We start from the raw sequence: 26,973 nt of genomic DNA, 5'->3' as shown, positions 1-26,973 counted from the left end.
CTGAAGTGACAGCTACAACTTCTATTTATCTTTAGCCTTATAACAGAATATATTTAGTGATAGTAATTGTCTAATGAAGGCCGGAGGGCAAAACGGCCAGAACGTGAGTATAACAACCAAGATGAGGAAGTCAGTCCGACAATCTCAATCAATATTTAGTGATAGTTTTTTTAAGTGACACAGACCGACCCAACAGGTGACGTAATGTGCAAAGAATGAATACTTGATTTTTTCATGTTAGATATTTGAAATAGTTAAATATTTAGTCATTAGTTAGAATTTAGACCGAATGTAATTTGAATATGAGAATTAGTCATTCAAATACTTTCAGCAGTCGACCAAAAACAATCTTTTTTTTTTTTTTTCCTAAATTTATTTCTGAATTTTTGAGATGAGGATTGATGATTTGTATTATCTGGATTCTTCAGACTATTGTTCTCATCTTTAGTGTTATTGCAATGGTCAATGTGACCTCCAACCTTCTTCAGATGTATCTTATTGAGATAGAGGAATCTGTACAGAATTTAATTATAATAGATAAGGTGACCATTAAATATATATATATATATATATATATATGTATGTATAGATAGATAGATAGATAAGTAGTGAGACTACACATCTAAAAACAAGAATTGGTTTAAAGCTCCTAAAAGTTATACTAGAATTGTCCGTGAATTACCAAGTAAACTAGTAAGCAAACTAAAGTTCTAAGTAACTCTCTCCTGAAGATTGAAGGTTCAATCCTCAGTGTAGGCAATAATAAACAATAAAATTGTGAATTACTTAAGACTTCTACTTAGATGGAAGGAGAGCATGCTACACCATGGATAAAATTAAGAGTTCTGTTCAAAATTCTGCGCAGATTCTCTGAGTTTGATAATATACACCTGAAGAAGGTCGGAGGTTACATTCGTCGAAACATTGTGAGAATAACCCTCAAAATGAGAAAAGTAGTCCGAATAATCCAAATAATAAATTGTAGTTGTCTTCTTTTAAATGCAAGCTTCATTTCAATAACCGACTGAAACATGAACCTGAAATAAGGGGAGATAACTCACAGAATGGACCGATGTGAAGATGAAACTTTTTTTTATTTTATAATTGGAAGAGTTTATCAACTTTGTCTGCAATCATTATAGCAATGGATAGCGACGACGTGGCTGCTGGGGACGGTGCATTGCGTACATGGAGAATACGACTCGACAACTCGCCTACACCAGAGTCGAAAATAAAATCATCCACAAGATTTCCATCGCGGTCCAACGCCTGTGCACGTACACCAGATGGGCCTCTGAAAACAGAAAGTTTAAACAAAAAAAAAAAAATTAATTTTAAGAAGTCACTTTTATGGCTACCTCTCCTCCAAACATCGGTATACACTTATATACCTCTCCTCCAAACATCGATATACACTTATATGCCTCTCCTCCAAACATCGGTATACACTTATATACCTCTCCTCCAAACATCGATATACACTTATATACCTCTCCTCCAAACATTAGTATACACTTATATATATTTAATTATTTTTCTACAATAGGATACACATTGCAACACACACATGCACCATCAACATGAAATTCTAAACTCGAGTTTTGACAGCTTTTGGGTCCTTCAGTACATCTATTTAGGATTATATATGTGCACTACCAGGCATCATGAAGTCATCTAAGTGAGATTATTATTATTATCTATATATTAATACGATAGCGTGTATGTTCTTTTGTGTGTCACGCTTACTCCCTTACTTCCTTTCGAGTGATTGTCACTTCATTATTAAGACCTTCAATTTCTTGTAATAAATAATTTTCCAAGTTTTTGTTTCGATTTCGATTATAGTTGATGGCACTCAAGTGATCTATTTTTTATGAATAATTTTTCATAAGTTTTGGTTTCGATTATAGCTGAAGAAAATCAATATATATATATATATATATATATATATATATATATATATATATATATTTTTTTTTTTCATTCTTCATAAGTTTTGGTTTCAGTTTCAATTCAAGCTGATGCACCCAAGTAATATAGATATATTTTTTAATTTTTGAAATCACAACTTTATAAGAATCGAATTGATTCTATAATAATATATACAAGCATATTTTAGCATATTTTACAACCGGGCGTCCCTGCTAGCTTAGATAAATACCTTTGAAGTTTTAACAAAAAAGCTATAATAATACCCGGGCGTCTCCATTTACACTGAACATCCACAAATTGCCAACATCAACATATGAAAAAGTCCGCTGTGGAATTTTCACAGGTACCGCTAGTTATTATTATTATTATTATTATTATTATTATTATTATTGTATAGAGATGTAGATGTTATGAAATAGGAAACATTCAGAGAAAATGTTTCCATAATAAAGAAGGATGTTGGAAAAAAAATAATTAGTTATAATTGAGCATTATGTTTTTTCTAAACAGTCCACTTCTTGCAAGTAAAAAAAAAAAAAAAATACTTGATCTGAGATCAAAGCCAAAACTTAAAGACAGTGAGTCAAGTACGATAACCATTCGGCCAGCATGACACGCTCTTCAAAAAGTGTTTTCAAACTGACTTATACTTAACATAAGGAATCTGTAATGTGAACCATTCATGCATGCACAACTGTGGAACAGTTAGCAAACAGATAAAAATCTGACGACTCCCACATACCAATTTTTCAGCTTTTACCTTTTCGAAGACCTTTTTTCTGGATGAAAACCGATTAAACAGTTTTTCACATATCTGAATAACCTATATACGCAATATCAATTCTGTAGATTAAAAATTTGTTGAGTATATAGGTTAAGAAGTGTTCTCATACACATTCTCACTTTTATAGATATATGGTTAGGATACTGGCAAGTGGTAAATAATTTTCTAGCATGGCCAAGGGAACCCACCTTCCTTGCAACAGTCTTGTCAATGTCTTCAATGTATTTGTTTCAATTCATGTTGTCTGTGAAAGTTAAGCTGAGGAGATTGAATAATAAACTCTCAGATAAATGTTAAAAGAAAGAAGCTTAGTCTTAGTAGCATTATGTAAGACCATATTCATCCTTCGACAATCACCAACCCAAATGCTTGTATGCTGTGTTTTTCTTTATCTTCTGATCCGCATGTGTTGTCTTCGCGATTACTGAAGGAGCGAATACTGGCTTACAAGTATTAAAAATAGAACCCTACAAACTCACACACGAAAATTCTGACTCCAACACATTCTGTTGATATCAGTTGTACTCTGGGTGTGTGTGTGTGTGTGTGTGATATTGTTGTGGAAAATGTCCCTCTAAATGCTAACATTCACATCTGACATAATTTTTCTGTTGAGGCAATCACTGTTGTGTAACCTAATTGACCTAAGGGAACGGTTTGCTCCCCATTTGGGAGATCAGACCTCCCAGGGACCTGTGGGAGATCGCATAACTATACCAAGGTTGCTTTCATAGGTCCCGGGCGATAGCGGATATCCCAAGATTGGAATTGAAATATATAGAGATATTTTGCTTTGTTTGAAAATCGGAGATATATTATTGTTTGAGAGGTGGACGACAGGAAATGTGAGAATGTTAGAATAATCGACTGTACTTGTTGACCTAGGAGATCCTTCAGACTATGGCTGGCTGAATAATGGGATGTGACCTTTTGGGGTCATGGGAATTGAATGTTGATTTTGGCCCCAGATTTCGAAAACTCTCGACTATAAGTTGAGCTGCACACTTGCAATCTGCACCTGCGTGTCGTAATTTGATTGGCTTAGGAGATTTTCCGCCCTGAACACACACCAGACTATATAATGTTAACCCGCTCAAAGATTAAGTAGATTCCCGTTTTGATTCCAAGGGGCACAGATTGTGTGGAGACTCGCCGTTCCCTGAAAACGTGACGAGCACGCCCCTCCTCCGACCCGTCTGAGTGCTATCTCCGACAGAGAAGAGAGATTTGTGACTTTTAAAAACTTACTAAGAACTGAACCATATATTTGTAAAAAAGTCTGTAATATATTTTGTGAAATTAGAATAGAATTCAAGCGTCTGTTGTCTTTCTTGCCTGCGTGAGTTTTGTTATTCGTTTTCAGCATACCAGGATTCAATGTGACGCCTATCGAAGTACCAGACGACATGAGTCGAGTTTTCCGAAGTTTTCGAGGATCAGGGTTCCTTACCTAACTTCACAAGAGACGGTGTTACAGTTGTTTGGTTGAAATCATGAAATCAGCTCATCTTGGCTCTGCATGATCTGGCTTGAGTTGAAAATGCCTGCAAACTGAAAACTGTCACAAACTAACTCGAAACTTATAAATATATTGATTTCAAAATTGGAAATCCAATGTTCAGTCTTTTGTCTTAAAATGATTGTCGCTCCCAGCAGACTATCTAAGCCATTTCCAACTGCCTTTGTGTCACATTGTAAATCATTTCTATTGTTCCGGGTCATTTACAGCCAACAACTGTACTTTCTTTTTTAATGAGTCATTTCTTAAGACTCCCCGGTATCTTAGCTCTGTGGATGGAGGAGACATCCCTAGCATGACAAATGTTACCATCCATTTACATCACCATTCCACAAATCTGAATCCAACTCATCTGCATACGATTGAACCCTCTAACGTTACGCACATACAAGATGGCTGAATAACAACCACAGCTTATGAACGACCACAGTGAACGACCACTCATCAAATACTGATAACATAAATTACTGTAATTGTGCTAATCACCCTTTGTTAAGAAGAGAAGTACTGGTTGAGTTTATATATCTGTATCTATGCATGTCTGGTGTATATAAGGAATACGTGTTTCTGTAATCGATGCTGATCTAGTGGTTACAATTATAAGAACATTGTATTTTGGGTGTTTGTACGTGTCGATCTGTTGTGTGTATATTTAATAGTCTTTTTTATGTGCATGTGTGTGTTTTAACATATTCACAATTATAGCAAATGGGATATATAACGGAGAGTCTTTAACAATGAAGAATAACACCCATTTCTGCTTGACACCCGACAAGTCACCTACCTTATTTATTGTCTCCCTCTCCTCTGGCAGCAAGCAGCTAAAATGAAGGCATCTTCTGAATGGAACACCCAAAATGTCAAATCTTTATTTCCAAATGTTCCACGTCTTGGAGTTTGCAGCTGTTAACCTTCTCCCTTATATTTTCCTTTGTTGGTCCATAGATGCTTCCATTGGACCACAGACACAACTCCTGTCTGTTAACTAACCCAGTGGCTAGCTGACTCACAACTCATCTCATCAACTTCCTGTTACAGACTAAATCCTAATTCTGATTTCTCACAGCTTACATGTCTCTTAGGTCAGCCAGAATGGACAATCTTGTTTGTCATGTAAACCACAGTATTTTTATTAAACCAAATTCCAAACTAGCTTTTTTATGCTTTTCCTCTATTCATAACATTTTTTTCTTAAGCCAAAATTTCCCAGTTAAATATTTAGCAAATATTTTAATTAATTAAATATTTAATCAATTAATATTTTAATCAACATTATTTTCTTTTAAAACATTTTTCTGAATATCTTATTGCCCTAAACACACATACTACTCCGTGGCCACAACATAACACTCAGTTTCTGACATTCGGTCATTCACCATGGCTTGAATATGTTGCGATGATTGTACAGTTTATATATGACCCTTCAACCTCTTCCATAAACATTCCTCAACCGAACATCTCCAATCAACACTGTTGTATTTGTTTTAATACAATCTTACTTCCAAATTAAATCTTTTAATTTATTTTATTGACAAAATGTTATTGTGATTCTTTGCTTTATTGCAACCACGCACACTGTATATGACATCGATTTCATATTGGGTTTCTGAACAAACGATAGAAAACACCTCTTTGATCACACTATTATTTTTTGTTAAAATTTTTTTAAATTAAAAAAATCCACACACCTCTGGACATCTTCCAATTTCAGCGTTGGAACAAACCGTTGTAGTTGCTTGACTTGCGCACTTATTGCTATACTCCGGTACATTTCATCAATACCAAATTTTAAATTCTTCAGAGCAATCTTTCGCAAACCGCTAAAAAGAAAAAAAAAGTAATGAAATATATGAACTCATACATATAAACTTGTAAATTAAAAAAAAATTACAATAATTAAAAAAAAAACATCTATATTAAAAAATATATTTGTAAATCCCTAAGAAATTACACACAAAGTTAAAAAAAAAAAAAACTAATATTTTAGCACAGTTTTACAATTTGTCAATGTTCTAAGGGAGACAACTCTCTTTTACTATGAGATTCATTTTTTCATCTCATAGTTTAGGATGCTAATAATGCTGTCAGTAAGTTTACACAAGCGGTTTACAAAAAACATACTTTTATGCTTTTCGTTTTTTTTGGAGGGGGGTATTCAATTATAGAACTTGTATAGTTATTAATAGGTGCAGTTTAATTAACCATTTTTCCGTAAGTAATGTGCCAACATCAACCAAGTAGAAGAAACCGTTTAATATTTCACGAACATTTTGTTTACATTATGGGGAGCTGCGCCCATGCCCCCCCCCCCAATGTAAACAGAATTTTTAAAACAAAACCCTCTTTCTTCTTCAGTCGAAACAATGCTTATGCCATTTCAATTCCGACCAAGGATCAGTATCGAGACGATGGCATTGGTAAGGAATCTTCTTTGAAGTCTTCATTTTTCATTGGTAGTCAACGTCAGTCATTTTGCATCAAAATACATTGCGTAGCCAGGAGATTATTTGGGCCCTCAAGATTCAGAAAAGCCTGATTTTAATTAATAAATGCTTCTAAGGTTAATATGATATGAAAATGATACGTTGGATGTTTAATGTGAGCTTTAAAGACAAGCTCTCAGAGGAAAATTAAATCTGGACAGTATAGCAGTATGTGTGAAGAAAATGAGATTTTGATGATATGGTTACGTTGAGGATTAGTAGATGTAGAACAGTTGTGGTAGCAGGTCCAAGTAACAGAGGAAGGGAAGAAGCGATAAGAATGGATTTAAGAAAAAGAGGGATAAATAAAGACCTGACCAGAAATAGTTTTGTTTGGAAGTCATTTTCTTAAAGCCATCTATCACATACAAACAAACATTAAACCAATGATGATGATTTGGGAGATATCTACATACCTCTGACTTTCTTAATCAACATTTTTGTTTTATTTTATTTTTTAATTGCTGATATGAATTTTTATAATAACCAATATTGATCTTTTTACGTGAGTTTTCATGAAAATTAAAACATAATTGTGAAAAAATAGTGAAAAAATAATTTTTTTTAAATAGTAAAAACAAAAAGTAGTGAAAAACAATTGAAAAAAAAAAACGTAAAAAGAAAACAAAAACAAGTCTGATTATCTTACCGATAACTCAAGGCATCAATCGTGTCTCGAAGACTAAAATCCATCATTTTGTAGCCTTCCCTTTTTAAGGAGAGAACGGCATTTGGCCCCAACCAAACACTGCCATCCATTCTCGGAGTGAAATGAACCCCAAGGAATGGGAAACGGGGATTAGGAACCTGGAATAAAAAATCATTGTATGTTTTATTAGTTTAAAAAAGAACAAATGATTGGAAGTTTGGAATTGTCCTCATTAATAGTAATATTTATATGTGTACAATATTATAGATGGTATGTCGTTTGACCTTCTTCTGTTAAATATCTTGGCCCGGCACGACAAGACTGGTGCACATGGAAAATTTTCCACCGCTTCACCCAGCGATAGATGAACGAAGATGTGGATACTCGCCCTCCATCAACAGCGAAAGAAACAAAGTAATGCCTGGGAGAAACTCTATATCAACAGCGAAAGGAAAGAAATAATGCTTGGGAGAACAAGCTGGCGTCGTCGAAATACGGGATGTTAATTTCATGAACACAAGAGACGTGATACTCAGAGAATAACCAGAACATTGGATGGATATGATATAGAAATACTGCGTGCCATGAACTGTCGCCCGAGGCAAATAAAATGGAGGTTAAAGTTCACTTTGAAAGGTAAAAGAAAAATAAAAGAGAAAAGAAATAAAAGAAAAAAACCTGTGAGTTACCTCTCTCTCATATATTAACGAAATCATTTTGTCTGGACTGAAGATACATTTTTTGTTTGTTTTGATATATTTCCTGGTGTTTTCAGATAATAGATAAACACCCCTTTCCACACCCTTGTAATCTGTTTCTTTTATTTTACTTAACCCCCCCCACCACCACCACCACCATAGTTTAGTGATTTAGAATAAAATTTAACTTCGAAAGTTACCATTGCGTGTCGTATTTTCTGTTATTTTCATACGCTGTTCGTTAGTCTAATAGACGAACGAACAGCGTATGAAAATATATTTCCGGTTTTGAAAGAGTCTCTCCATGTTTTTATTTCAGTAAGGTGTACTGCTGCACCCAGGGCGCACATGTGGTTTAATGTTCATTGTATTTCATGAATATCTTTTTATTATTTTTTTTTAATACAAACTCACGAATGTGTTGTTATTATTGTCTGTTTGCATTAATAATAATGGAATCCGTAATAAATGGAAACAGACATCTTGCTTCTCAACCCCTTATATAGTGTACCAGTCAAATTGGTCTCAAGTAGAAGCTTTTTACATCCAAGTTCCTTGTTTGGGGTGAATAAGAGTACAACAAAAGAAAAGCTCTTTGTTGTCCATCATCCTTAGTTCTTTTAAGTTCTGGTCCTAAAAACCTTTCAGTAATGGCAGTTGGTACAAAAAGCTAACATTTAATGCGTAACATTACACTTTAGTAATTCATAAAAATAAAAATGACCCCCCCCCCAAATCTGGGTCAGCAATTTTTTCTTTTTTAACAAAATCATTTATTATCGTTATTCTCCTGTCTTAACACTAATTTCAAAGTCTCTTGCAGCCACATGTCTATTTAACCTGGTTGCGTTTCTCCTTCTTCTGACCACACGCTGGCTACAGCTGGCCCATTCTTGTCTTCACTTCACACATCCCTCTCCTTCGGCATCAACTTTTTTTTTCCTGACCATGTGGTGTCCTTTTTTTTCTTTTTTCTTCAGATGCAAGCCTAAGCACACTTGCCAATTTGCATATGCATTCAAACACTGCTCCTGCTGCTAATACAATTGCTTGCTATCCATCCTTTGGCTGCTGTTGCTATTTTCATATGCGCACATATGCGCTTTATTACAAATGTTATGAGACTTATAACTTTACTTCCCGTCCAATATTAATTGAATTTTGCGGAGTGGTGGTGGTCCTATCACAAGTAAATAATAATAAAAAAAAGATGTTACTTAACTGGATAAATATTCCCATTAACCATGTTGCTTTTTTCTGGCTTCAACAGAAGATAGTCTCCTCGAAATGGGACAATTCGAGGCTCCCTGTTACAACCAGATTTTTCAGCGAGACGATCAGAGTGCAAGCCTCCACAAGTAATCAAATATTTGCACTGTAGTTTTTGACCCTGGAAAATAAAAACAAAATGGCAACAAATTTATGCACTTAGTAGACAGAATAGTGTTTGTGTAGATTATTGATCTTTTAAAGCAATGCATTTCAGGTGAAAACATTATTGTATACTTGCGTGTCATGTTGAAATCAGTAAAAATTCCCAAAATTATGAAAAATGTTCCAGTAAAAAATTAATTGCAAGTAAAAACAAAAATTATCGAGTTTAGCAATTTATGGTTTTATTGAAGATTCATTGAACAACAGACATGAATGGAGGAACAGAGTCAAAGTGGGTACAAGCCAATTCGAAGAAAATAAAAAAGCCAATCTAATAACCAAACGACAACAAAGGGTTCTCAGAGCCAACCAAACACAACCATCCCCCCACAATAAAATGTGACCAATGCCCCCAACTAATCAGAGCCCAAATTGGTTTTTCCAGCCACAAAAGGACTCACCATCCTGATAATGACTAAAATTCTTCTGAAACTCAAAACTTTCTCTTCTGCTTCTTTTCCTGTATTGGATTTGGGGGTTATGATATTCGGACATGAATGCGTGCCGCCGCCGGTTTTATTGTATGTATCTAATGCTGAAGAGTTCATAAGATCCAGGGGTAAGTAACTGCAAGCAATCATTTTGACTAAATAAATAAGTACCAGCATTTTTAAGCACAGGATCTCTGAATGTAATGAATGTAATGTGGCTGAATTTTATATTTAAAATTATTCTAGCAAATCATCTATTTTTTTCTAATTTTTTAAATTTTAACATCACATGTGAGTATGTAACAATGTTTTCACCCAACATTCACGGCTTCACGTTCACAGGTAATATGAATTAAAACAAATACATCAAGGCTCCTGTGAAGAAGGTGGGCTCCCTCTACTATGCTAGAAAGTTACTCACACCTGAGAGCATCCTGTATCTCTAGAAAGCCACTATTCACCCATGCAGGGAGTATTGTTGCCACATCTGGGCTGGTGCATCTGTCACTAGTCTGACAAGGTTAAAAAAAGAGTCATCAACGTAATAGGTTCCGCACTAGCAACCAAATTCCAACCTCTGTCCCATCACCGAAATGTGGCATCTTTGTGCTTGTTTTACAAGTATTTCAATAAAATACACTCTGTCGAACTCAAAGCAATTGTACCCCTTTAATGTAAATATGCTCTACTAGTTCGACAAGCAGCAAAATCCCACCTCTACACTGTAGAGATCTCTCGATGCTGAAAGGTCTTCTACTGAAATAGTTTCTTCCCTCAAATTGCTAGATTTTGGAATTCCCTCTCGGAACCCCGCTTCCCTGACTGTATTGACATACAAAAGTTGTGAATAGATATCTTGCTGCTCAACTCCCTACACACTGTTCCTGTAAATTTGGTCGCAAATATTAGCCCCTTATGCCAAAGTGGCGCTGTGCCTTGTTTGGAGTAAAATAACAATTAAAACAAAAAATGTTGATTTAAAAAATCACTAATCTACACAAACAGCATTTGTTTTATTGATTTGACGTGTTAAGTCAGTATGCAAAATAGAAGGATGCATGGCTACACCAATTAATTCATTACATAACTGTTTATGTGTCCATTACATATTCTGATTCAGTATGATTTCGTGTGAGTTATGGTAAAACAAAAATACTGTCATATTCATTCATTCTTAGTGATTATGGAATAAAATAGGTTTTTCAGTCAATAAATTTTTAATATATCAAGGGATATAACTCTACAAATAGTTTTAGAGTCTTTTTCGTCCGTTTATGTCAACAGATACGCCGATCTAAGGGAGATAATCAGCATAGACATAGCAAAAATAAGCGTGTTTTCCAATTTGGGACGCTGAAATGATCAGTAGAACAATGAAAGAATGTTAAAAAAAAAAAAAAAAAAATTACTGTAGCTGAGTCCTGGAAATTGCCGAAGCAGTTTACGAAAAGGAGACAAGTTAGCGATCAAACTATACCTGAATGAGGTTAGTCCCAGAAATTGCCGAAGCAGCAAAAAATAAATAAATAAATAAATAAATAAAATAAAAAATAAATAAATAAAATAAAATTAAAAAAATAAAAATACACGCATGGGGTGAAGTTAGTCACGGAAATTAAAAAAAAAAAAAAAAAAAAAAAAAGGTAAATTTTTAGATTAGGTCATATCCTCCACAATTTTCTTTTAAATGATGACTTTTATAGGTTTTCGACTATGCTGAATACGAAAATCGCATTGAAATTTTGCAGAAATAAATAGTTATCGGGATACAAAAAGGTGTATTATGCATTGTATTCTTTGGCGGCCATCTTTTTTACGCACGTGCGTTTGTTTATGGTGTGCGCATACGCGCGTAAAAAGATGGCCGTCAAAGAATACAATGCATAATACAACTTTTTGTATCCCGATAACTACTTATTTTTGCAAAATTTCAATGCGATTTTCGTATTCAGCATAGTCGAAAACTTTAAAAGTCGTCATTTAAAAGAAAATTGTGGAGGTGGACCTAATCTAAAAAAATACCACAAAAATTAAATAAACTTGTTCATTAATGAAAATAAAAACTCATATCACATATTGCTCCCTGATGGCAATAATTAAACTGGGGAATGCTTCTCCCTTTAACCTTTCTTGCCAAAGAACCTCGATGAGATGCAAGTGGAACATCTCAGTTCTCGTCCCCAACAATTTTCAGATGTGTCTCTTGCCATGAGACAAAAAACCTTCAGTTAAAAATAAGAAATTTGTTTTTCTTTATTTTAGTAAATCGGAAAAACTAATGAAAAGCATATAAATTTCAATGCTAATTATTTTTAACGTATCTTCTTTAATAATTAAGAACAGAAATTTAGATGTTAATTAATATTTAAACGTATCTTTATCTTACTTTCAATTGTCCGTGTGTGGATGCTGTCATCATCAGGATTGACGAAGTTAGTATCATGGATGATTGTGGCATGTCCATATACGCCGTTTTAATACTCGCCTAAAGTATCATACGCAGCCCAACCATTAGATATGATACATGTTTTCAGCAAAATCCACGATTGAATTATTGGGAAAAATGTTTCTCTATCTCTCCTTTTACAGTTGGTGTTTCTTTCTACTACCCCAAAGGCTCAGATCCCATCTCTAAATCTACTTCTGTTATATTTCCATTTAAAAGAAGTAAGATTCATCAATTTCTACTTCTTTTGGTGTGTTATCTAAAGCTGATCCACCCAGCAATATTGGCTTGTTTAAAATATTCTGCTTACAAACTTCTCTAATAAATTATTGCCAATCTACAAATGCAAAACCAACTTCCTTCTCAATTGCAGTTTGCTTCAAATCCATATTCTAACAAAACACTATCATAATTATCTGCCTTATTCACAGACGGCTTTTTTTTAAAGAAAAAAAAGACCCCTTTTACATCCTAACAACTGACCTACATCTCCGGCATATCCAATGCCATCCGTCCGTGAGTTTACTTCTCTTAGTCAGCATTCTAGGGGTTCCACATGCTAAACAAGAGTTAGAATTCCCTATCAATCCAATGGAAGCTGCAAAGTGAATCTCATCTTCTGTTATTTTGAATAAAATTGAACTAAATGTCCAATTTAAATCACTAATTTCTTATGGAGTGAAAACATGGTTCCACTATACGTTCTTTAGAAAGTCGGAAACGTCCTAAATTTGACATGTTATCTATTCTAAGAAATCTTAGCAATGATTCTGCAGCCGAAAGCAATAGAAAATTAAATCCCAACAGCCAAGGAAAAAGTTGTTTATCTTTTGTATAGCCAACAATCAAGATGTTGTTGTCCAATTATCCAATGAAAAATAATTCCCTTACGAGGGGTGTGCAATAAGTAATGCCCCTTCCCATAGCAGCAGAGCAACGAAGCTTGGCACAGTTATTAGTCTTTCTCTACATAGGAACCACCCAGAGTTATGCATTTCTCCCATTGTTTGATGCAGCTCTGGAGACCGTTTTTGTAGAACACCCCAGGTTGGTCCTCCAACCACGACGTGACTTCAGAAATCAAGGATGCATCATCTGGGAAACAAAAAACAACTTCATGGCTGGGAAGAGGTGAAAGTCAGAGGGTGCAAGGTCAGGAGAGTAGGGAGGATGGGGTAGGATTTCATAACCATACGCCCATGCTTCTGATCTGGCGACATGCGAGTTGTGGACCGGAGCGTTGTCCTGCAGGAGGGTACCTTTGCTGATTTTGCCCAGCCTCGTGATTTTGATAGTTTCTCTTAATTTCCTCAAAAGTGAAGCATAATAGGCTCCTGTAATTGTGGTACCCTTTGCCAGGAAATCTGTCATTATTACTCTGTCCTGATCCCAGAAGACTGTGAGCATGACCTTGCCAGCGGAGGGCTGCACCCTTGCCTTCTTTGGAGGTGGTGAGTCCAAGTGCTTCCACTGCATTGACTAGGCTTTGGTCTCTGGATCATATTGATGGATCCAGGTTTCATCCTGTGTAATCAGTCTTTTGAAAAACTTTGACTCATCTTCTTGCCACATCTCCAAATTCATCCTCGAGCACTCGACGCGTTCTCACTTCTGGAATGGTGTGAGCAACCTGGGAATCCATCTGGCAGAACCTTATGCATATGCAAATGGTCATGAATGATAGTTTCCACAGATCCTGTACTAATCTTGACATCTTGGGCTATTTGGCGAATAGTAATGCGCCGATCTTCCAAAATGACAGCCTCAACTTGACGGACGGATGCCTCATCAATGGCAGAAGGGGGGGGGCGACCAAGTCTGGGAGCTGTTTCCACAGACTTCCGGCCATGTTTGAATTCACGATACCAGTGTTTTACAAGGTCATATGATGGGGCATTATCACCATAAGTTTCTTTCATTTCATCAACAGTCTCCTGTGGTGTGCGTCCTTTCAAATACAAAAACCGGATCACTGTTTGACATTCAACAGGCTTCATTTCACACCTGACTCAGTTCAAACACCTGTAAAACAGAAACCACAATTAGTTCAGAGCTGTAATTTGCCACATAACCCATAGAGATATAAATCATTGCACATGAAAAATTTCAGCTAGATCAGACAACTGGAAGTGGGTCAGGGGCATTACTTATTGCACACCCCTCATATTAAAGAGAAAAAAAGCCCACTTTATCATATGCAGAATCTTTGAACATTGTTATTTTTTCCTTGTTTTTAAAAATACATTTGCATATCTTAAGATTTTATGGATAATTTTTATTATTTATTTTTTTGGAATAAAACTACAGAATAGTAAAAAAAAAAAAAAAAATTAAACTTTAATCATTACCAGAAATTAACGGTTTAAATACTTCAAAATCTCCTTCAAAAAAGATTTAATCATCCTGACGCTGAATGATTAACTAAAATAAAGAAAAACAAATTTCTTATTTTTAAATTTTTTTATTTTCGTTAATTATTTAATTTTTGTTTTTGATTAATTACCATCGTTTCATTGTAACAAGTTGTTTACTTTTTTGTTTTGTGTATGTTAATTAATAAGCATCCCAAATTATATCTTGCAAAATATGCTTATTTTTGCTATGTCTATGCTGGTTATTTCCCTTAGATTGGAGTATCTGTTAACATAAGCGTCCTTTTTGGTTATTGCAGCGAAATTTGAAAAATAAGATATTGAATTTCAAGTGAAACTGATCTGATCCTAAGGTGGCCTATTATTCGGACAATCAAAGATAAAGTATTCCATGGAAGGAATAAATAAATATACACTGTGGTTTGAATACTGAAAGAGAAGTTTATTTACGTATTTACATAGAGACAAATACAGCGTGTTAACGTTCAGGGAGGAAGTCTCTGGTTGTTTACAAGGGTCCAGTGAAAACCGGTGACTTGGTTCCTTATGTAGAATGTTCTGGGTTGGTTACCTATTTCCACATAGCAGAAACCAATAGTATCTACTGAATTATCATGACGCAGTAATGAAAAATATCCTAAAATTACAAAAAACGATAAGGTAAAAAATTAATTGTTTATAAAAAGGTAATTAACGGAAATTAATTTTGTTAAATTGGCCAAAGATTTTCAGTTTTCAGAAAATATTTACCTCCCTTTTTTTACGATTCAAACTTTTTTTTTCTTCTTTTTTTTTTTTTTTTTTGCAAACTCAATTCAATAGATACCATTAGTTTCACTTGAAATTCACTATTTCGATTTTCGAATTTCGCTATAATAATGAAGAAAACCCTAGTTTTAAAATTGTTTTCCTGAAATAATTAAAATCGAAAATTAAAGAAAAATAAATTAATTAATAAAAATGGGGTGAGAGTAAAAGTGGGGTCCACAGAAATTCTTACTCATTCCAAAGCAATACTAAGAATACTAAGAATACTAAGAATACTAAGAATACCTACATAAAAAAAATAGACAAATGTAAAATGATGGTCCATAAAAAAATTTCTGAGAAGTTAATAAATATTTTCTAAAATATCGCCTTTGTTTAATGTCATTTTTTTTTTTTTTTTTTTTTTTTTTTTTTTACAAAGGCATCACCACATTATCAAGGCCCAGAGGCCACTCAAGGATAAGGGTTAAAGAGTGTACAGTAGAAGTTGGTCAATATAGTAATCATTAGTAATGAAAATTTGGTAAATTTAATAACTTATATGGAACGGCTCATCAAGAACTTATTTACGTTAGACTTGAACACAACCATATTGTAGTCAGCCGGAAAGCAGGAAAACGGAAGACAATTCCACAGGCGTGCAGTTCTAAGAAAGAAGCTTTGTTCATGGAATCTATGTTTAGGTTTAGGCACAGATAAAGAGTGGGGGAAATTATTGATAGTGTTTACAGCTAGACGAGTGTTTCTTGTGAAAGTTTGGCGAGGGGGGGCCATAGATTGAAGCTCAGTTGAACACTTTCCATGAAAATAACGATACATCAGAGACAAACTCGCAACATCTCTTCTGTGAGATAGAGGTTGTAAGGAGGAGAAAAGGACATCTCCTACGAGGCTACGAAGTCTATTTTGAACTCTATCAACGCAGGACAAGTCCTTTCTAGCAGCTCCTGCCCAGATGTGACAACAGTATTCCATCCTTGGACGTACCTGGCTCTTATATAGATAGAGAATAGCATCAGCAGTGAGATATCTACTGGATCGATAGAAAGATCCCACCATTTTTCCAGCGGCCTTGGCAACAGATTTGATATACGTGTTCCATTTAAGATCAGGAGTAATGGTCAAGCCCAGAAGCTTGTCAAAACTTGAGGCCTCCTGAAGACGAGAGCCATTCATTTCAATTGATGACAAATGTGGATTAAAATGTTGATGATGTAAAGAGAGAAGCTTGGTGTTAGATGCATTAAAAGTAACCAGCCACTCCTTTCCCCATTGTACTACATGCTCAAGATCAGAGGAGAGAGAATTGGAGAGTACTTGCTCGTTTACTGTCTTAGATGTGGTACCATAAATGGTAGTGTCGTCAGCATAAATGTCTACAAATGATGTAAGGATATGATTTGGAAGATCATTAATGTAGATCAGGAAAAGAGTTGGGCCCAGAATGGATCCCTGAGGGACACCGGCATTAATACTGTGAGCTTCTGATTTTTGCCCCTCAACTACTACTCTTATGAACCTATCAGAAAGAAATGATTTAATAATTGAGAAGACTTTTCCAGCTATACCATAGCTAGCGATCTTATGAAGTAAACCTTTATGCCATACCCTATCAAAGGCTTTAGATATGTCAAGAGCAATTGCCCTAGAAAGATTGCCACCGTCGAGAGATTTGCTAATCCTATGCGATATAACTGTAAGGACATCTGCTGTAGATCTAGCAGAACGGAAACCATATTGAGTGTCACTAAGAAGGTTATTTTTGTTGAGATGGTTGATTACTTCTGTATTTAACACAGATTCTAGCAACTTACTCATGACGCACAGGAGACTTATTGGCCTGTACTGAGAGGGGGATGAGCGATCACCTGAATTCTTAAATACAGGGCATACTGATGAGATTTTCCAGGGAGATGGGAAACTATTTGCAAACGTAAAGATCCTTACCTTTTTAGCGTCACCAAGAACAGTTACAGGATAGTCGGGATTCTCACTGGAAAATGAATCCACTGTGAATTCGGTGAATATTTTGCCTCCTGCCAATTCAAAGTTAGATCCGTAACTAATGGCCACGCGCCTCCAATCCACAATCCCCGTATGCGGAGAATGAATGGCACGGATGCCCTACACAAAAAATAAATAAAAAATAAAGTAAAAACAAAACAAAAAAATAAAAAAAACAAAACAAAAACAAAAAAAATAATGTAAAAACAAAACAAAAAAAATAAAAAAAAATAGTGTAAAAACAAAGCATAAAAAAATTAAAAATAATGTAAAACCAAAAAAAAAAATAAATAAATAAAAAATAATGTAAAAACAAAACAAAACAAATAAATAAAAAATAAAGTAAAAACAAAACACAAAAAAATAAAAAAATAATGTAAAACCAAAAAAAAAAATAAATAAAAAATAAAGTAGAAACAAAACAAAAAAAAAAAGATATAGTAACCAAATAAAAGAAAGTAAAGATTAATTTCTGTACAGTATTGAACTTTCAGATATACAAAAAATAACAGTCTTTGTTTACATTAGCGAAAATAATTACAAATAAAAATAGGCTTTATCAATTAATGCAGAAGAGTTGTGCAACTAATCAATTTATATTGATAAAATGACTTATTTCCCTTGACTTAAATTGTTTAGATTAAGGGTCCACCATTTTTAAACAAAATATAATTATGGATGATGTTTTGTTAAAAACACTTTTAGCATGTCTTCTGCTGGATCATTTTCATAATTTTTAGAATTTAAACTAATTTCGACATGCCATAATAACGTTTAGAGATGAAATGTGTTGGTTTAAAATGTAATTTAAACAAGCACAAAAATAACTTATCAGTTTAAATTAAATTGGTTTCACTTATCAGTTCAACCATTCTTATTAAATAATCATGTAAATAATCACCTATTGTTAATGAATGGTTGTATATGATTAATAAGCCACAAGTTGCTGTTTGAACCATAGAGTTTTTGAAATAAATGCATCTATCGTAATGTTTCTAAGTTTTATACATTCCCTAATTAGCTACGAAGCCTCTATCTACTAATGCTGACGGTTTTATGACCGTCTATATATCTATATATACAAAAGCGAAAATGTGTGTGTGCTAGTATGTGCACTTTTTCTGCATATCCGCAAAAGGCTTTTTTCCAGGGGGCGCTCAGTCGGTTCACTCCTTCTTAAAACTTTTTATATACTGTCTAAATCATAATCTCTACGACTTAAGAACGAGGGTCGTGTCTATCTTTAATTTGCCCGACTTTTACGCGCTATTTTCAAGAATTTTTTGTTTTGATCACTGCATGTTGATTCAGCTTTTTCATATAAAACCAAAACTAATTCAAAGCTGGCATTGTTCCCGGCGCGATTGTCAGGAACGTCCAGAAAGCAATCAGCTTTGATCAAAGCAGATCAATTTGGACAATCCCCTTTTTATGGGGAGCTGGTTTCTCCCCAATATCTTTGGGAAACAAGACCAGCCAAAACTGCCCCACAGTCCACTACTTCTATTTGACCTCATTAAGTCATTAAGTGTGGGCACCTGTCAATTCTGTTTCTACTTAAATAAATTCAAACGTCTTTCAGTTATTCTTTCTTGCTGGCCGAGTGGTTAACATGTCACGTTTTTTCACACTTTATTTCCCAAGTTCGCCTCAAGGCTTCAGGTTCGATCCTACCTACCTACCAAAACTTTTTTATCCCCCCCCTCCCCTCCTCCAACACAAACACATGGGCAACGATTTTTTTAATAAGTTTTAACATTGTTTTTTTTATATAATATTTAAATAGGGTTATTACTTCGCTTAGTCTTTTGTTTTGATTTATGTTATGTTATGGTTTGTTTTAAAAAAAATTTTCAGATCATAATTGCACCACATTGCACCGTGAATGACAAAGTTCTCTCTAATTCTCTCTCCTCTGATCTTGAGCACCTGGTACAATGGGGGAAGAGGTGGCTGGTCACTTTTAATGCATCCAAAACTAAGCTTCTATCTTTACATCATCAACGCTCTGATCCCCATCTGGCATCAATTGAAATGGATGGCTCTCATCTTGGAGAGGCTCCATGTTTTGACAAGCTTCTGGGTTTGACCTTTACTCCTGATCTGAAATGGAACACGTACATCAAATCTGTTGCCAGGGACGCTGGGAAAATGGTGGGATCCTTCTACCGCTCCAGAAGATATTTCACTACTGATGCAATTCTCTATCTGTATAAAAGCCAAGTACGTCCAAGGATGGAGTACTGCTGCCACATCTGGGCAGGAGCTGCTAAAAACAGCCTATCCTGCCTTGACAGAGTACAAAATAGACTTCGTGGTTTAGTGGGGGATGCCCTTTTCTCTTCCCTGCAACCTCTCTCCCACAGAAGAGACGTTGCGAGCCTGTCTTTGTTTTATCGCTATTTCCATGGCAGGTGCTCGTCTGAGCTCCAATCCCTCGTCCCCCCTCGCCAATCTTTCATGAAAAACACCCGTCTGGCTGAAACTACTGTCAACAATTTTCCCCACTCTTTATCTGTGCCTAAATCCAAACGTAGATTCCATGAGCAAAGCTTCTTTCTTAGAACTGCACGCCAGTGGAACACTCTGCCGCTTGCCTCCCACCTGACTACAACTTGGACGTCTTCAAGTCCAACATAAACAAACTCCTGACAAACCGCCCCCTTAAGACACTCTATCAAAACCCCCAATACTAATGATTACTACAATACTATCTCATTGATTACTGTACATACAATAACCCTTATCCCTGAGTGGCCTTCGGGCCTTGATAAGTGGTGACCTCCATGTAAAAAAAAAACAAAACACTTTTTGAATTCTAAAGACTATGTGTCATTTGAAAAACAACAGGAACAACATCCTTTTCATGTCACAAACGCACCAAATATTGTCAAATATTGCACTTGCATGTTATTTCTTCAGATCGATCATCTTGAGAAAGTTTTCAAATAAAGACAGAACGTTGATGAATATATAAATAATTTTGTTTTTTCCATTTTCTCTCTCTCTTTCTCTCTCTCTCTCTCTATATATATATATATGCACACACCGGTTGTATAGGCTAGTTTCCCAGACAGAGGTAAATCCAGTGAAAATCACGATTTTTAAAGAGTGCTCAATGCAGGACAGAGCTGGTATATAGTCCGTTTATTATGCAATCATTATTGGTTACATATGTGCATACATGTTTCAGTGAAGTCCCAACACTTCATCAGACCAAAAAAGAAATTATATCATTTCTTTTTTGGTCTGATGAAGTGTTGTCCTTGAATTGGGACTCCACTGAAACATGTATGCACATATGTAACCAATAATGTATAATCAACGGACTATATATATATATATATATATATATATATATATATATATATATATATATATAGGTGTATTGGTACAGTTAGCGGACAGCAGTTAGCAGTAGAGTTGTTTTCAAATGCTTTTTTTCTACCTATTGACAAATTATGGCATAAGGTACAGAAAATTTGGTGCCAATCAAGTCTGCGGCCTCCAAACAGATGTCCCACAACTAAGTTTTTATTGTTATTTTCCTGGTAGCTGCTTAACTAAGCTCCAATCTCTGGTTCACATTTTTAAAACAGTCACAGCAAAAACTCGTCTTACTACAACCACTGCAAATAATTTTCCTTTTGTTCTCTGTACACAGAACTAAATGGAACTTCCATGAGCAGAGTTTCTTTCCAAGAATTATCTGTCTGTGGAACAGAATACCAGAAGGCTACTTCCCAGCTGACTAAAACATGGTCATTTTCAAGTCTAATGTTAAAACATTTTTGTCAAGTCATTCTCTTAAAAAATCAAATTCTTCCCAGTTTCAACAATGATTTTTAATCGTCAAGGCGATTGTCTCACTATCCACCTGACAAAACCATTATTATCCTTGAGTAGCCTTTCGGCCTTGATAAGTGATGATATATTAGTATATGAAAAAACAATTCAAAAATATTACAACTAAGTAATATATAACATTATTCAAAGCTTTAAACATTTTTTTTTACTTTTCTTTGCTCATTTTCGGTGGTACCAAACAGAAGAAGAAAGGAAGCAAAAAATAACATTCACGATGAGAACAGTAGTCCGAATAATCAAAATAATGTGAATAATCAATCCTCATCTCAAAAATTCACAAAAAAAAAAAAAAAAACCAGGTTTAGAAATTCCTCACCACACAGTTTGGTTCGATCTCTTTGATTTGTTCGGCATTCACCATTTTCATGTCTCTGACGTTATTCTTCTGTCCTCTCTCAAAAATATTATCCAACCGGGAAAGTTCCTCTTCAGTCGTAGCAACAATGAGCTAATCGTTTAGAAAACAAAACAAAAAAAAATTGCAATAATTAAAAACAATGAGCTGATCGTGTAGAAAAAAACAAAAAATACAATAATTAAAAACAAACAAAAGACTATCAGAATTCGCAGCAGAAAAAATGGATATTCTGATGCATGCATACAACGGCTGTGCTGTTTTAACAGCTAACGACCACGGCTTTCCAAATTGTAGAGCCATGGTAATCTTGGGAAGACAAGTAAAGATGGTAGTTTACCATTGCTTTCCATCTTGATTCAGGAGTTTATTTCCCCTCTGAGAGTTAAACACATCCCCAGATACCAACCTGAAAATTTCTACGACTCAGCATGGTACATACAGCCCCTAACCTATCCAAATGGTCACCCATCTGGAACTGGCCAGGCTCATCATTGCTTAACTTTGGTGATCTGGCGAGAACCAGTGTATCAGCATGATTGTGCCATATATACTCAAATATACATGTTTATATGTATATGTAATATGTATATGCTGATAGTCAAAGAAAATCCTAAAAAATGATTAAACAAAAATAATTTTTTTTTGTTACTCACGTTCATCTCCAACATGCTATATCGCCACTTGGACGTGAAGGGCTACTATTTGGGACCATGGTTAGGAGAGATGAACAAGCTGTTGGTTTTGCATATCTGTACAGTCAGGGAAACAGGTAGCAGGAAGGGAATACCAAAGTTTAGCTGTTCGAAAGAAGAAACTATTAGAGTGGAAAGCTTTCTGGCATTTAGGGACATCAACAGTGAAGGGGTGTGATTTTGTTACTAAGCGTGTTTATCGGGTTATGTACATCATGGGGGCACAAGTGCAATGAGTTCATCAGAGCACACATCATTCAACTACTCGTTAAACAGGCACAGGGGTGCAACGTTGTTGTGATGGGTTGGAGTTTATTTGACAAAACAAAACCTATTAGATTGGAGACTCTGCTTTGGAAGGAGAGACTAGTGGTAGATGCACCAGTCCAGATGTGGCAACAATACTCCAAGCATGGGCAAATGATGGCTTTGTAGAGATACAGGATATTCTCATGAGAAGGAGAAATAGAAGATGAAGGAGAAACAAAATAAAGAATTTAATTAATTTAATTAAAACATCTATAATATAAATCTCACTTGTCTGTTTAAATGTATGTATGTATGTATGTATGTATGTATGTATGTATGTATGTTTGTCTGCCTAAAACTTTCGAAAGAGGCGACAGATTTTAAAAAATCAGTATCATTTTGAAGCTCGACCCTTCGAATGACAAATATTGAAAAATTGGCCAAAAACATTAATTCCTTCACCCTCAACTGGGCACTTTCTACAGGGAGGGGCCGCTTTTTATGCCGATATTTTCAAAAGCCATCACCTCTTTTCAATTGTCTAGCCTTAATTTAAACCTACGTCACTTCCGGTTTAGCAATAGGTGCAACAGTTAACGCATCACATTTTTTTTTCACATTCTTTTCCTCCTTCGCGGTACAGGTTCGAGCCTGCCTTCCTACTACCACTTTTTTTTTTTTGCATTCACAATTTTTCTTTTTTTTGTTCAACCAACAATCTTACACATACCTTCACTTTCTTTTCCAGCTTGGCATCATGGGTTCGAGCCTGTCTGCCAACTACAACTTTTTTTTTTTTTTTGCTCAACACACACTTCCGAGCACCCAGGCTAGTAATAAATAAATTTAAAGTGAAATTATCATCCTCATCCTCATCCTCATCACCATCGTCGTCATCCTCATCATCCTCATCATCATCATCACATGTGGTTTAACGTCCATTTTTTCTTTTTTCTTTAGTATGTTGATGCTACAACTGAAGAAATCAATTTATATTTTTATACCAATCCAGAATACCTCTTTTTTATGGAACCACATTTTCCACACATTAAAAACCAACCTTGCACTCATGGGAAGGCAAGTAAATAAGAACGTTTGCTTTACATGCTGGCATGTGTTGGACAGCTTTTAGCAATTGATGCCCAATATAAACTATTTCTGTAACCAGGGCTTTAAATGTGATCGATTTTTTTATAAAAATGATTTCTTTAGTTGAGGCAAGATTTTTATATTTCGGAAGCTCTTCCTGCTGTGAGGTGACATGGACTAATATTTTTTATCAAGACACCAAAAGAATGCTTCACCTGCAGTAAAACCCAGTTATCAGTTTTTGTACTCAGGGCTTTACACTGCGAGTGAAACAGTTGCATTTGCGAGTGATTTTTCAAAGTGGCGACTAGAAATAATGAAACGCTTATCTTTTGGCGATTGCATTTCTTTCACTGACAATCTTCCAAAGCTCACTACTGAGTGAAAAAAAATATCTTTTCAACTTTTTTTTTTTTTTTAAATAAAACGAACGAAGTTAAATTATTTAAACAATAAAAGTTTAAAAGAACAATATACTTTTCTTTTTTTTTTTTAACAAAGGCCGTTTAAAAAAAACATCAGAAGAAATTAGAATGTTTATACCTTCAAGTATCAACATAAAATTTGTTGTATATTTAGAATTACACCCAATAAAAAAAACACAGAAAAATCTTTATGATGTACATTCTAAAAGTGTAAGCCATTTTGAGTTTCAGAACAGTTTCAGATGGTTCGCTGTTACACACAAGTCCTGGGAGGTGACTTGTTTGTAGTAGACAGTTCCACAGAACAAAATATTCTTACCGTGTCGAAACCCGGGAAAGAACATGTGAAATTGCTCCAGAAAAGGTTTAATATTTATGAAGCAATTCTGGTTTCTGATTGGTTTGTAGCAGAACGTGAATTAATTTGATTCGTCAGTTCTAAGCAGCATCGTTTATAAATAGAATCGTCCGACTGTGTGGGATCATACCCCATTACTACTCCAAAATATTGCAACATACATACTCGTCACAGAACTAAGATGTCATATTCTAAAAATCATGTGGTCTATTTGGCTAGTAAACGAAAATATTTAGTTGTCAAAGGTCAACTAAAGATAAACTTGTCCATAGAGCCCTGGTACTGAACTCATCTTTAAAGTACATATGGGAGAATGTTGTGGTTTGCTTGAAGCATTGTGTACAGTGTGTAAACAGTTGTGTTTGAAAGTTACGACAATGACATCTTGTATAATTGTCAGCGTTTGAACACAGTGCATATGCTCACCGTTTTGCACGCCCCCCCCCATTTTCTCGCAGACTATTTGGTGTTCAAAGACCTCCTCTCGTTTCATGCCATGAAATAGCAGAATGAGATGGAATTCTGAAACTCAATTCTCTTTTTATAGTCAATGTCCACCGGCTGAACCAACCCTTTATTACTGTTTTATGTTCCTGTGTTATTAGCATCGTTTATTTCCTATTTTGTTTGATGAAATCCTTAAAGTAAATTTGATTGTAAAGAAGATGAAGGAGGATGCTGTAGTTTGCTTAAAGCATTGTGCATAGTGTGAAAGGAGTTGTGTTTGAAGGCTATATCAATGCAGTTCAGAATTTTTATGAGATGTGAATTTTTTGTATTGTTTTGGTGACTCGGACAATTATTCTCATCTTGGGTGTCATTGGCACAAGATTTCGGCTGTTGTAACCTACGATCTTCCTCGGGTGTTAAATTCATGTTTCCTTTTCTCTACTAAGGAAAAGAGAGGTGAGCATTGCAAGACTTCGGACCGTGGGTTTGAGGTCTGTAAATCATAAAGAAAGTTCAAGTTCTTTATGAATTCCGAACATACCTTCAAACCCATGGTTTGAATTCTTGCAATGCAGAGCTAACCCCTCTTTTCCTTGGTAGAGAAAAGGAAACATGAATTTAACACCTGAGGAAGGTCGTAGGTTACAACGATCGAAACGTTGTGCCAATAACACTCAAGATGAGAATAATTGTTGTTTCATTTTGGCCTTAATAAATGGGGACTCATTAATAAAGGAAGAAATTAATACCTTGCCGCATTTCTTGTAAGGAATCTCGTTTTCATCGCAGTATTTGTATGCCAAGTTGAGTCCTTCAACACAAAGTTTGGCTTTCAAGGAACCTGGAACATAATACATGCCAGCATGGATGACGCCGCTGTTGTTGCCGCTTTGGTGGAAAGCTGAAAAGGAATTTAAGTGCAAGAGAAAATCAGGGAAAATGAACAGCAAATGCAAGTCGTTTTCTAGGAATTAAAACATACAAACATTTTTTTTATTATTCAATGAGTCACGGATGCTACTGGCTTCCTCTCAATTTCTGGGCAGAGGTGATAGAAAGAGATGGACCAAATTATGTTATCATCCTTTGAAATTAACAAGGAATTCAATGCAGAAATTATTTTGCTTTCAAGAGTCTCAAATCTAATAGGACCCACATTGTGGTCCAAGCTCCAACCTCTGTCCCATCACTGCAGTGCTGCATGTCTGTGTCTGCTTTACAAGTACTTTAATGGAATGTGCTCTGATGAACTCATAGCACGTGCTCTCCCGACCAACCTGATAATCAGCAAAATCCCACCCCTTCTCTGTTAACGTCCCTGGATGCCAGAAAGATTTCTACTCTAATAGCTTCTTCCCTTGAAATGCTAGACTTTGGAATTTCCTTTCTGCTTCCTGCTTCCCTGACTGTACTGATATGCAGAAGTTTAAATGTAATATAGATCTTTACATAGTAAGTATGGCCACAAATAGTAGTCCCTTATGCCTAAGTGGCAATATGACTTGTTCAGAGTAAAAAAAAAAAAAATATGGATCCAGAAGATGATGTCGTTTAATGTTAATTACTTTCAAAGTGAGTCTGTCTGCATAAATATGCACTTGTACCCGTACTAGAAAAATTAACAACAACAGCGGAAAAAATGGTGCCATATCATACCGTGACACGAAAATAATAGTGTTAATACGGACCTTCTCAATGCACAACAGCATCAATGAAAGTGAATAAGCCGAATGAAATAATGCAGGTTTAACTAACTTCCTCCAAAAGAGGAAGTTTCATGGGGGTCTGAAATTCACAAGCGGTCCTCAGTTGCATGTATATCCTTATTATGGGAGATGACGACATTAGGTTTATGCAACTCTTGCAGGGAGGTGTCAACGTCCCCCTCCATACAGCACCTGGTATTCCCAAATTGGTCACCCATCTGGTACTGACCAGGCTCAATGTTACTTAACTTCGGTGAGC

The 26,973-nt window shown here is 35.3% G+C and overlaps 1 protein-coding gene across 2 annotated transcripts in view; it reads right to left on the bottom strand.

Moving 5' to 3' along the window:
* Positions 1 to 1,075: 1,075 nt before the first annotated feature.
* Positions 1,076 to 26,973, bottom strand: part of LOC145260290 (L-2-hydroxyglutarate dehydrogenase, mitochondrial-like) — a 43,964-nt gene continuing 18,066 nt past the window's right edge. For both annotated transcript variants that reach the window (XM_080118144.1, XM_080118145.1), the window contains exons 3-9: positions 25,758 to 25,909; positions 21,704 to 21,835; positions 17,464 to 17,640; positions 9,288 to 9,455; positions 7,368 to 7,525; positions 5,924 to 6,055; positions 1,076 to 1,294 (exon numbers count right to left, since the gene is read on the bottom strand). In XM_080118144.1, coding sequence (XP_079974270.1) covers positions 1,099 to 1,294; positions 5,924 to 6,055; positions 7,368 to 7,525; positions 9,288 to 9,455; positions 17,464 to 17,640; positions 21,704 to 21,835; positions 25,758 to 25,909 — 1,115 coding nt within the window. In that variant the 3' untranslated portion in view covers positions 1,076 to 1,098. The remainder of the gene's footprint in view (positions 1,295 to 5,923; positions 6,056 to 7,367; positions 7,526 to 9,287; positions 9,456 to 17,463; positions 17,641 to 21,703; positions 21,836 to 25,757; positions 25,910 to 26,973) is intronic.

The sequence above is a fragment of the Euprymna scolopes genome, chromosome 36 (assembly GCF_053919585.1).
Source record: "Euprymna scolopes isolate OS-2025 chromosome 36, ASM5391958v1, whole genome shotgun sequence".
In the NCBI taxonomy this organism is placed as follows: Eukaryota; Metazoa; Mollusca; class Cephalopoda; order Sepiida; family Sepiolidae; genus Euprymna; species Euprymna scolopes.
This window is presented reverse-complemented; position numbering and strand designations above follow the sequence as displayed.